Below are 12,223 nucleotides of genomic sequence, written 5' to 3' on the forward strand. Positions count from 1 at the left end.
ATTTTGAGAGATGCTGAGCTAGCAGCTAGTGGCCCTAGATAAATCTGGGGGAATGAATTTTGGTTAGACTTCCCAGCAGTTTTGAGCACTTAACACACACAGCCTCATTCATCTTTACCACACCCAGTTTTGGGTGGTCATTTTGAAGATGGGGAAGATTGATACAAAATAGGTAACTTCTTAGAATCGTAGAGCCAATGAGTGATGGAATTTGGAAGAAGTCAGCTAATTCAAAGCAATATTCTTGATACTTTAATATGTGTAGTATTTTTATTTTTATTTTATTTTATTTTATTTTTTGCGGTACACGGGCCTCTCACTGTTGTGGCCTCTCTCCCGTTGCGGAGCACAGGCTCCGGACGCGCAGGCTCAGCAGCCATGGCTCACAGGCCTAGCCGCTCTGCGGCATGTGGGATCTTCCCGGACCGGGGCACGAACCCGTGTCCCCTGCATCGGCAGGCGGACTCTCAACCACTGCGCCACCAGGGAAGCCCATGTAGTATTTTTAAAATAGAAATACAGTAGTTAAAATGTATTGAATCTCACTGTATGCTAGCCTCTATGCTCAGTGCTTTACTAGCATTATATTATTTAATGCTCCTGTGAGTTGAGTACTATCATTATCTCTATATTACAGATGATGAATTGACGATTAGAGAGGTAAAGGGACTCACCCAAGCCCACACAGCTCCCAAAGACACAGGAACCCAGTGTCATAACCATTGTGCTCTGTCACCTCCCAAGTATATGGAAATAGTTTATGAAGTTAGAAGCCGACATGTGTGCAACCCTCTTCCCCCACATCCACAGCCCTTTCAGTGATCGTTTTTCCTTTTCATAGACTGGAGAGTGACCAAGAACTATAGAGTTTTCACTGATTTTACTTATAGCACATTAAAGAATAGCATTAAACTAGGTTTTGAGATTTTTATCTCCATTGGGCATAAATGATGCTTTTTAATATGTTAATATTAAAATTATTGATGTCTTTGCACACTGATGGAAATAGTCTCTCATTATGTAGGGACTCTTGGATAGGACCTCTTGAAATGATTTGTTTAATTTTCATGCATTCAAATTGATTTGTTTTAAGTGACTTTTTTAGCTGATAGGAAACACTGTTGTAGCATCTATTTTATACACGGTGAGAATAAGGTTTAAAGAGATTCTAAGTTTTTCAGAAGTTGATCATGTGCTTCTAGTCTATAGCTGTGACTATTATCCATTTTCCTTTCAGGAAGACTAAAGATTTTGAATAATTGAAGTTTTACCATCATAACTTCTGTTTTACTCGTTTTATTCTCACATAGAATAAAAAGGCTCTCCTGCCCTTGTGCTTCCATTCCTTTCCAGGCAGTGAAAAAGTTAAGCGCAACTTAACTTTTGTGCTTTTGAGAAGAGCAACATTTATAAGAGAGGATGGCTGACAGTGAAATTAGTAATAGCTTGGGAAAGCTGTTCGCCTTACCATCAGACAAAGAGCTCTGTAATAATTGCAAGCTCCCTTTTGTGGTTGAAAAGATTGTAGTCATCAAGAGCTCACTTGATCTCAGAAATGGGAAGAAATTTTCTCACACCCACACATGGGTAATGGTGTATGTGTTGAGACCTGTTGTAACTTGAATATTAGGAAGAGCAAGGATACAACTGTAATGAAATCATGTTTCTAGAAGTGGTTTCACTCGTGATATTTTAGAGCACTATTTTCCAAATTGCAGCTTGTGACCCATTTGTAGGCAGTCAGTTCATCTGGCACAGCCAGCACGCTTTTAACTTAAAAATGAAATGGGATAGAACAGAAAATATCACAGTGCATTACAGATAATAAAAAGTATTGGGCTTCCCTGGTAGCGCAGTGGTTGAGAGTCCGCCTGCCAATGCAGGGGACACAGGTTCGTGCCCTGGTCTGGGAAGATCCCACATGCCGCGGAGCGTCTAGGACCGTGAGCCGTGGCCACTGAGCCTGCGCGTCCAGAGCCTGTGCTCTGCAACCGGAGAGGCCACAACAGTGAGAGGCCCGCGTACCGCAAAAAAAAAAAAAAAAGTATTATAACATTAGATTTTTGTTTGTTATTTATGTGGGAGTATGCATGTGTGCTTGCTTAGGTTGTGATGAGAAATCTATATTCTAACTATGGGTCTTCAACAAGTTTGAAGGTTGCTGTCTTGTTCTGTGGACTAGTTAATAATTAATCTTAAATATATTTTTTGTACTAGTTGTTTTACTTCAAATAATTTTCCAAGTGCAATTAAGTTAAAAAAAATTTTCAAAGCCTAAATCATTCTTTGTAGTATTGCAGAACTTAGTCCATATCAAATATATCTTAATTTCACTTTGCTGTTAGTGGAATGTGACTACTTATCAAAGGGAAGTAGTCTTTTAAGGAAGTTATTGTTTTCCTTTCTTAATGGCTGGAATTTGAGTAGACTAAATAAATGGTTGACTCGTGTAGACAAGCATCTGGGGATTTGTTTTAAGCTTATTTAGAAAATACCTTGTATATCCATACTTCCTAAATAGCTGATGTAAAAGTCTGAAAGATAAATGCATATCCATTCATTTCAGGCATTTGGGGGAACAGATAATGAGTCCATTGGACCTGTCACTTTACTCTCAGGAATTACTTGTTAACTTACATCTCTCTCCCTTTGACTGTGATCTCCTTCAAATGGGAACTACATTATCCTAAATTCCGAGCTGTTTGTTGAGTAAGTTTTTAATGCCAGTTTGGGTATGTTGGTTTAGAGACTTCTTAAGACCATACCTTAAGACATACCTTAAGACCAATGCTGAAAGTAGCCTTTAATGTTACAAAGCACATTAGGTGGATTTGGTAGTTTTAATTATATTATTTTTCTGGTTTATGTATAATGTATTCATACTGTAGAACATTTAGAAAACTAATATAAATAACATGGAAATCAATTCTAATCCCACACCATAAAAATATACAGTTTAAACCTTTTTTCCTTCATATCTATGTATGTGGTCTATATTCTGTTTTAAAATTAAATCGTTTTCTAAAACATGGCCTTAACTTTTCCTTAAAATCAATCTGCTTGGAGGTGTCATAGTCTGACTCTTTTCTAATTTAGATTGTTTCCAAATGCTCAGAATTAAAATGCTTAACTTTGGGGTAGAGATCACTTGGGGAGTTATAAAACATTAATGAGTACTTGCAGCTTTTTCCAAAATCTAAACTTCCTCCATCCAGTTTAATTTCTGTAAGTTGTTTTGAGGAGGTGGTGGGTCAGTCTCACAAACCAGCTATGGCTCCGAGCAAACCCCAGGGTTTAGGCCCATCGTGGACCCTTCAACTGTTCTACAAGGGGAGAAGCTTCCAGTGTGAGGAGAGGAGGAAATGATACACAGTTTAGTCATCATGTGCTTTGGCAATTAAATTACAGTTCAAAGGAAGAAGACAATAAATGCTGCGTGGTAGCCACTTGTGAAGAGTAGACAAGTTCCCTGTGGCCAAACTTCCTCCAGCCCCCTTCTTCCCATGGTCCCCCCTTGGTGGTAGGTGGTGACAGTTCAGTGTCCCTGTCGCCTCCCACTACTGCGTCACCGCGGCTCACTGCCCTTGAGTCCTCCCAACACCATGTGGAGCTTAACCGTAAAACCAAGATTGTATTTTTTTGCCTTCAAGATTGACCTTTATTTCTTTTCATTTTAATTAAAAAACAAAAAACCTGGGAACCCTCATCATCCAGCTATGGTAACCATCAACATTTCCCCGTCTTTTTTACTTATTTTCCTCTCTCCCTTTTTTGCTGAGGTATTTTATGGCAAATCCCAGACCACATGTCGTTGTGTCATTTCAGCCCTACATATGTCAGTAGGCATCCCTAAAAGTAAAGACATTTTCTCACATAACCTCAATACCATTATCACACCTAAAAAAGTGAATAATACTCCCCTGATATTATTTAATACCCCAATATCTTTTTTAAAATTAGCATTGGTATTTATTACTGTAAATATATTGCATTTGAAAATCCACCTTTTTTTAAATTGAGGTATAGTTGATTTACAATGTTTCAGGTGTGCAGCAAAGTGATTGTTACATATTCTCTTTCAAATTCTTTTCCATTATAGGTTATTACAAGATATTGAATATAATTCCCTGTGCTATACAGTACGACCTTGTTGTTTATCTGTTTTATATATAGTAGTGTGTATCTGATAATCCCAAACCCCTAATTTATCCCTCCCCCACCACCTTCCCCTTTGGTAACCATAAGTTTGTTTTCTATGTTTGTGAGTTTATTTCTGTTCTGTAAATAAGTTCATAGGTATCATTTTTTTAGTTTCCACATGTAAGTGATACCATATAGTATTTGTCTTTGGCTTCACTTAGTATGATAATCTCTAGGTCCATCCATGGTGCTGCAAATGACATTATTTACTTATTTTTTATGACTAGTGATATTCCATTATATATATGTTTACATACACACACCACATCTTCTTTATCCATTCATGTGTTGATGGACATTTAAGTTGCTTCCATGTCTTGGTTATTGTAAACAGTGCTGCTATGAACATTGGGGTGCCTGTGTCTTTTTGAACTGGCATTCTCGTCTTTTCAGGATGTATGCCCAGGACTAGGATTACGGGATTATGTGGTAACTCTATTTTTAGTTTTTTGAGGAACCTCCATACTCTTCTCCATAGTGGCTGTACCAATTTACATTCCCACCAACAATGTAGGAGGGTTCCCTTTTCTCCACACTATCTCCAGCATTTATTATTTGTAGACTTTATAATGATGGCCATTCTGACAGGTGTTAGGTGGTACCTCATTGTAGTTTTGATTTGTATTTCTCTAATAATTAGCTAAGTTGAACATATTTGCATGTGCCTGTTGTCCATCTATATGTCTTCTTTGGAGAAATGTCTATTTAGGTCTTCTGCCCATTTTTTGACTGGGCTGCTTTTTTGTTTGTTTGTTTGTTTTGATATTGAGCTGTATAAACTGTTTGTATATTTTGAAAATTAAACCCTTGTGGGTCACATCATTTGCAAATATTTTCTCCCATTCCGTAGGTTGTCTTTTCATTTTGTTGATGGTCTCCTTTGCTGTGCAAAAGCTTTTTAGTTTAAGTAGGTACCATTTGTTTATTTTTGCCTTTGTTTCCATTACTCTAAGAGATGGATCAAAAAAAAATATTACTGCGATTTATGTCAAAGAATGTTCTACCTATGTTTTCCTCTAGGAGTGGTCTTACATTTAAGTCTTTAATCCAATTTGAGTTTATTTTTGTATACGGTGTTAGAGAATGTTCTAATTTCATTCTTTTACATGTAGCTGTCCAGTTTTCCCAGTACCACTTATTGAAGAGACTGTCTTTTCTGCATTGTATATTCCTGCCTCTTTTGTCATAGATTAATTGACCATAAGTGTGTGGGTTTATTTCTGGGCTTTCTATCCTGTTCCATTAATCTATGTGTCTGTTTTTGTGCCAGTACCATACTGTTTTGATTACTGTAGCATTTTAATATAGTCTGAAGTCAGGGAATGTGATTCCTCCAGCTCCATACTTATTTCTTAGGATTGTTTTGGCTATTCAGAGTCTTTGGTGTTTTAAAATTTTAAACATACAAATTTTTTGTTCCAGTTCTGTGAAAAATGCTACTGGTAATTTGATAGGGATTGCACTGAATCTGTAGATTGCCCCCAGTTATCTTTTTTAAATGGTTTTGTAAGATTGGTTTTTCAAGTCATGGTCCAAATAAGATTCATGTGGTTGTTGTGGTGTTTAAGTTTCCTTTAATCTAAAATACACACTTTTTTTTTTTTACACACACACACACACTGTATTTTATTTTTACAAGAGATAAATAAACTGACACCAAGCATTGTAAATGGATGACCACAACAAAAGCAACAATAATTGCAATTACCAAACACGAAACACACTCATACTATGTCATAATATTGACATTCAGTCCAGTAATCCTCCACTGTAACAGCTCCTTTACTTTGCAGTGAAAATTGATTTGTATATTTTTTGCCTCTGAGTCCTTGTGGGATTTAGTTTTTTATTCAAACAAAAAGTCACAAAAATTATAATCATCCTCATCAGTTCACTCAGTCCCATGTAATTAATTTTTTTTATCTTGATCTTTTGTTAGCACTTTTATGAATTCATCAGTTTTCCATTAGAGTTCTGAAAATGCTTATTCATTCAGTTCAGCAGTATAATCAGTTACCAGAAACCTGTACTTGTCAGAGTCTTTTCCATGAATTCCTTGAAGATGAAACCCTTTTATAGGAACATTTTTGCAAAAGCATCAGAGTACACCCAGAACTGTCTGTAAATGACAAAAGACTTAAAAATGACCACGGTTAAAGATTTGATGAAAGTTCATAATGATGCAATTGATAAGGAAATTTAGTTATTTCTGAGATATACATTTTAAAGTAATAACTAGAATTATGACTTATAACATTATACCAGATCATATAAGAGTTTTAGAAATTTCATGTAATGTCTGAAACATTTATATTAACATATTTCCATACAAATAACCCAAAGAAAGTTTAGTATTAGTTGTTCTTTTGTTTGTTTGTTTGTTTGTTTACACTGCAGGTTCTTATTAGTCATCAGTTTTATACACATCAGTGTATACATGTCAATCCCAATCACCCAATTCAGCACACCACCATCCCCACCCCACCGCACTTTTCCCCCCTTGGTGTCCATACGTTTGTTCTCTACATCTGTGTCTCAACTTCTACAAACCGGTTCATCTGTACCATTTTTCTAGGTTCCACATACATGCATTAATATACGATATTTGTTTTTCCACATACATGCGTTAATATACGATATTTGTTTTTCTCTTTCTGACTTACTTCACTCTATGACAGTCTCTAGATCCATCCACGTGTCAACAGATGACTCAATTTTGTTCCTTTTTATGGCTGAGTAATACTCCATTGTATATACGCACCACAACTTCTTTATCCATTCGTCTGTTTATGGGCATTTAGGTTGCTTCCATGACCTGGCTATTGTAAATAGTGCTGCAATGAACATTGGGGTGCATGTATCTTTTTGAATTATGGTTTTCTCTGGGTATATGCCCAGTAGTGGGATTGCTGGATCATATGGTAATTCTATTTTTAGTTAAAATAAACACTTTTAAAAACGTTTCTTTATACAGTTCGTTGTTGAAGAAACTGGGTCAGTTGCACCTAGAATATCACCTGGATTCAGCTAATGACTTCCTTGTGGTGTCAATACAATTCGTTGTTGAAGAAACTGGGTCAGTTGCACCTAGCATATCACCTGGATTCAGCTAATGACTTCCTTGTGGTGTCAATACACTTGTGTTTCTACCTCTTGTGTTTCCTATAAACTGAAGTTAGACGTAAAGGCTTGATGAGATTCAGAGTCAATTATCAATTCAAATGTTTTGCTTTTTGGCAAGAGTGCTTCATAGGTGTTGGTATGCAGAGCACATTTTATCCTAGCAGGAGACTTGTAATATCTGATTTTCTTACTTGTAGTCATGCTGAGATCCATTAATAAGTTTAGGTGGTGAACTGCCTGATCCTTTCATTTTAAAGTTTTTCCTCTTGTAAAGCAAATATACTCCAATAAAAATTAATTTAAAAAATAAAGTTCTTCATCAACCTTTTACCCAAAGGTTTTCCATCTATTTGTGACCATTGCCAGATAAGCTACATCTTATTAGGGAGCTGTTCATTTTAATAGACAGATGTTGTGAAAGTATCTAAAAAGGGGTCTGGTAGGGCATCAGTGCAGGTGGTTTTCCAAAATTAAACACGAATACACTTGTGTTACAAAATCAAATAAAGAGGTGACAAAAGTGTTTTTAAAATCCTAGAACTAGATCATCTTGGAATTGTCATCTGGTATGTACCACTGGTTGAGTAGCCTTAAGGAAAGTCATATACATCTTGTCTTCTCATCTGTAAACTGGGGCATATATTATGAACCTCCCCAGACACAACACCCTATGCTCTTTAGACAAATGTGAGAACTTGGTTAATGGATTTAGATTTAGAGATTTTAGAATAAAAGTGGCCTTCTTTATTTGTTGTCATTCCATGGTGATCTTTTTAATGCAAGCTTGTATAAATTCTTTAATTAAAAATAATTTAAGTAGAAGATCACAAAATCCAAATAGTATAAAAAGTATAAAATAGAAAAAGCCCCTTCATTTTCAACCCCTGCCAGGAAAACTTAACCAGACTGACAGATTTTTTCAAAAAATTTTAATTAAATTTTTTATTCTGAGATAATCATAGATCACATGCAGTTGTAAGAAATAATACAGAGAGATGTTGTGTACCTTTACGTGGTTTCCCCTGTGATAGCATCTTGCAAAGCTATAGTATAATATTACAACCATGATATTGATGTTGATACATTACATATGGAACGTGAACTGGTAGATTTTTAAATAACTCTTGTCGTCTTTCTTGTCAATGTTTCTTAATTAGAGTTGGGCTCTGAGTTAAGCTACAAAAGTGTTAGGATGAGGTCGTGGAAATAGTGCTTCTCTGTTGTTTTCAATTGCATGCATATGCCTTATTCAATTTACGATACCATAGGCATTTTCTCTCCCTAGGCATTTTCCATTTGCTCTTTGGCATGTTTCTAGTTCTTTTTTTCCCTCAGCTTTATTGAGATATAATTGACATATGACGTTGTGTAAGTTTAAGTCTACAGTGCATTGGTTTTATACATTTATGTATTTCAAAGTTATTTAACACTGTAGCATTTGCTAACACTGCTGTCACCTCACATAATTACTGTTTCCTTTTTGTGGTGAGAACATCTAAGATCTACTCTCCTAACAACTTCCAATTATAAACTATAATATCGTTAACTATATCTAGTCCTTTGAAGTCATCAAAACTGTGGAAAGACAGTAGGTTGAAAATTCCTGATGTCATTAGTACCCAGGGAATAAGTTTATTCTATTAGTGCTTGCCACAGAAGACTCCATAAGAAGTCTTCCATAGGCTGGAGTGAAATTACAACTTCTGATGACAGTTTGCTTTGTAATAGATTAGGACTCAGCCGTTCCTTTCAGGTTTTTTGCCAGAAGAAAGACCTAGTTTCATTCTGATAGTTAATGCAAAAGGGAAGCTTCTCCACGTCTGAGTCAGAGTCCCCCACGTAAAGTAAGTATGGGAGTGTTGAAGACTGAAACCTGCTCACATTCTGCCAGTGTCGCTGGGTGAGATGAGTTTCCTCTTGGGCGTTAGAGTAGAAGGCATTGAAAAGAAGCATAATTACAGGCTTGAATAAAAGTGACACCCTGGAATTTTCCTTTGTCATGACATGTCGCTTAAAACTTCGAATACAGTAATCATGTGTGGGCTGATTCACCTGTAACTGAGCCTCATTTTATGTCTAGGAATGTTTTCTAGGAAAAGATTTCACTTTCTTTTCTCTTATAAAAGCAGAATTTCATAGCACTAAGAAACGAGACATTTAAAGGTTTCACCAGTGATATCTTGGTGGCTTAGAGGGGGTTAGTTATGTGTATGTTTATATACATAGTTGTACACTAGTTACCCTAGTGTTGTTTCATCAGGGCGCTCAAAGTCACTGCCTCGTAAGGTGGGCGGGTCTTAGAAACGAGTTACAGGACCTTGTGGGGAGCTAGGGCGTTTGTCTCCTTTAAAGGGGCAGCCACCGCCTTCAGCCCTGAGAGAACACCTGCTGGTATGATTGCCCTGTCTTCTGGTTTCCAAGAGAAATTGTCAATTGGATTTTTTTTTTTTTTTTTTTACAAAAGCCTTTAAGAGCAGGTAAATAATTCTAAATTTAAATCAAAACCCCTATGTGCTTCTGCACCGTATGCTTTACTCTAGTATAATTTTCATTTAATTCTCAACAATTTTGTACTTACTGCCGGAGAGCCCAAAGAATATAGCTATCACCTCAGACTTAAGAACCAAACTTACAACCTTTGTCCCCAAACCTGCTTGCCCTCTGGGCTTCCCTTTCTGTCATATTAGCCTCAGTGTTCCAATCATTTCTGAACTCAACATCTCAACGTTTTAAAATTTTTTTCTCCTCTTGTCTTTCCCACTATAATTAACCAAAACCCGAGCCTGTTGATTTTTTTCTTGTGAACTTCCCCCTGTTTTTCTTTCCCTTTCCATTCCAGCCACCCCATTCCTAGCCCTCCTACTGCTCTTCTGAGGCAGATTCTCCTGAATTCTAGTTCCTGTATTGAAACTTTTTCTAATACCTCTTTCATTATCTCCCTTCTCAAAAAACCTCTGTGGACCCCTACTGCCTACTGTATAAATTCCACAACTTCTACCTGGACCTCCAGGTTTCAGAGTAGTTTTATCTTAGCTGTCTATCTCCATTTCCCTCTGGTACTAACTCATTGCTTCTATAGGTCAACGCCCCCAATGCAACCTCCCTGCTTGGAATCTTGTGAGAGTTTCTGCATAATGGTTGGGTCCTTGCCTGGAGCTTGACTGCTGATGTGGAATAGATTCTGCAGTTTTCCCCAACCCCTTATTTTAACTAGGCCCCCATGTCATTTGGGCTGCAAGCCTCAGGGCAAGGAGGAGGTAGAATAAAGGAAGACCCCAGATGAATCCTCTAGCAGGGACTAGCCTGGAGAAGGAAAAAGGCTGCCTTGGGCTTCAGATTCCCTGGATGCCCAAGTTGGGGCTTGTCCATAGGAGGTTTTGGGATGCCTTCTGTTACCACCTCAGAGAGTTCCTCCTCCAACAGACTTCTACTTTCTCTCCCTCTGGTGAAGGGCAAAAATTCTGGCTTTGTTTCTTTGAAGCCGTAGTAACCACAGGCATTTGTACTTCGTACTTTGCATGCAGGGTTTGCTCCTAACCTTGCAGCCCACCCAGTTGTGCATGCTGTTAGATGTTTGGGTGATTATTGGTCACTTTAATATACTGGAACAACTTGTTGGTCAGTTGATTAACTTCCCTGTTCAGAAAGGCTTAAGAGAATTCCTTGTTTTAGTGAAGTAGTGAGAATTCACTGAAATAGATTCTCTCTTGCCCTCTTTGGCCCTTTGTTTAAGCTCCTGCTATGGCAGGGGCACCTAGTGTTATAGTTATCTGAACATGGAACTCTCCCATTTCACTCTGAGCCCTGAGTACCCATTGCTGCTTTTATGTGTCTCCATGTCTGGCAGGTGGTAAGCACTCAGTAAGGTAGATCCTTGACACTCATGATACATCTTGAGTCTATCAGGAACTTCCAAATCTGTGACTGTTACTAATTGAGATGTGCGTGTCAGATGCTTGTTAGTCCCCAGTTGAATGACAGGCTCTTAAACAAAGTCCTCTCAGCATAAGCCTCAGATTCTACCAGGAGCATTTTGCATACATGATCCCATTTAATCAGGACAGTAACCCCTGAAATGAGTAGTAGTATTTTCTTGGTTGCAAATTATTTCATGGCATTGGCTTGCTAGTAGACAAAACCACAAATGGCAAATCTGCGAATGCCAAGGGCCCACTGTGCAAGTGTGGATGGGTAGATATCTGGATAGATGATTAGAACAAGTAATTTGACTAAATGATGTGTTTGCAAAGGGCTTACCATGCTAATACATGAAACATTTTGATCAACAATGTTCAGAAGATTAAACTGAGAAATAAGAGATGAAATGACCTGGAATAATAAATACTGTTTAATAATTCAATCCCTTTTTTTTTTTTTTAGCTTTTCCCTCTCTCTCCATAGAAGGAGTAGATACCTAAGATGAAGATTATACCGGACGTTTTCAGTCCTCAGTAAAAATTAATTTCACTTACTTTTTGTATTCTTTTTTCTTTAACAGGTGATGGCTGTGGGCACATAGTGACCTACAAGGACAGTGGCACCATGACATCTAAGAATTATCCAGGGACTTACCCCAATCACACTATTTGTGAAAAGACGATCACAGTACCGAAGGGGAAGAGATTGATCCTGAGGTTGGGAGATTTGGATATTGAATCCCAGACCTGTGCTTCTGACTACCTTCTCTTCACTAGCTCTTCAGATCAATATGGTAAGAAAAGAGATCTAGGTTTCACTGAGCATGGGAAAATTTGAGATGCATGGAGGAGGCACATGGCACGCTCATCAGTGCTACAGCCTGGGAAGATCAGAAGAGGAACTTGCTCTTTGTACACTCTCAGGGTAGCTCACATGGATACACTTGTTTCATAAGCTGCACAAAGACATCTGGGGAGATAGT

At 37.6% G+C, this 12,223-nt stretch overlaps 1 protein-coding gene across 3 annotated transcripts in view; it reads left to right on the forward strand.

The window, feature by feature from the left end:
- Nucleotides 1-12,223, forward strand: part of DCBLD1 (discoidin, CUB and LCCL domain containing 1) — a gene marked incomplete at its 3' end in the record, with an annotated part of 84,907 nt that overhangs the window by 10,864 nt on the left and 61,820 nt on the right. For all 3 annotated transcript variants that reach the window (XM_079716341.1, XM_079716342.1, XM_079716343.1), the window contains exon 2: nt 11,822-12,034. In XM_079716341.1, the coding sequence (XP_079572467.1) occupies nt 11,822-12,034 (213 nt within the window). The remainder of the gene's footprint in view (nt 1-11,821; nt 12,035-12,223) is intronic.

Source organism: Hyperoodon ampullatus (assembly GCF_949752795.1).
Source record: "Hyperoodon ampullatus genome assembly, chromosome: 12".
Lineage (NCBI taxonomy): Eukaryota > Metazoa > Chordata > Mammalia > Artiodactyla > Ziphiidae > Hyperoodon > Hyperoodon ampullatus.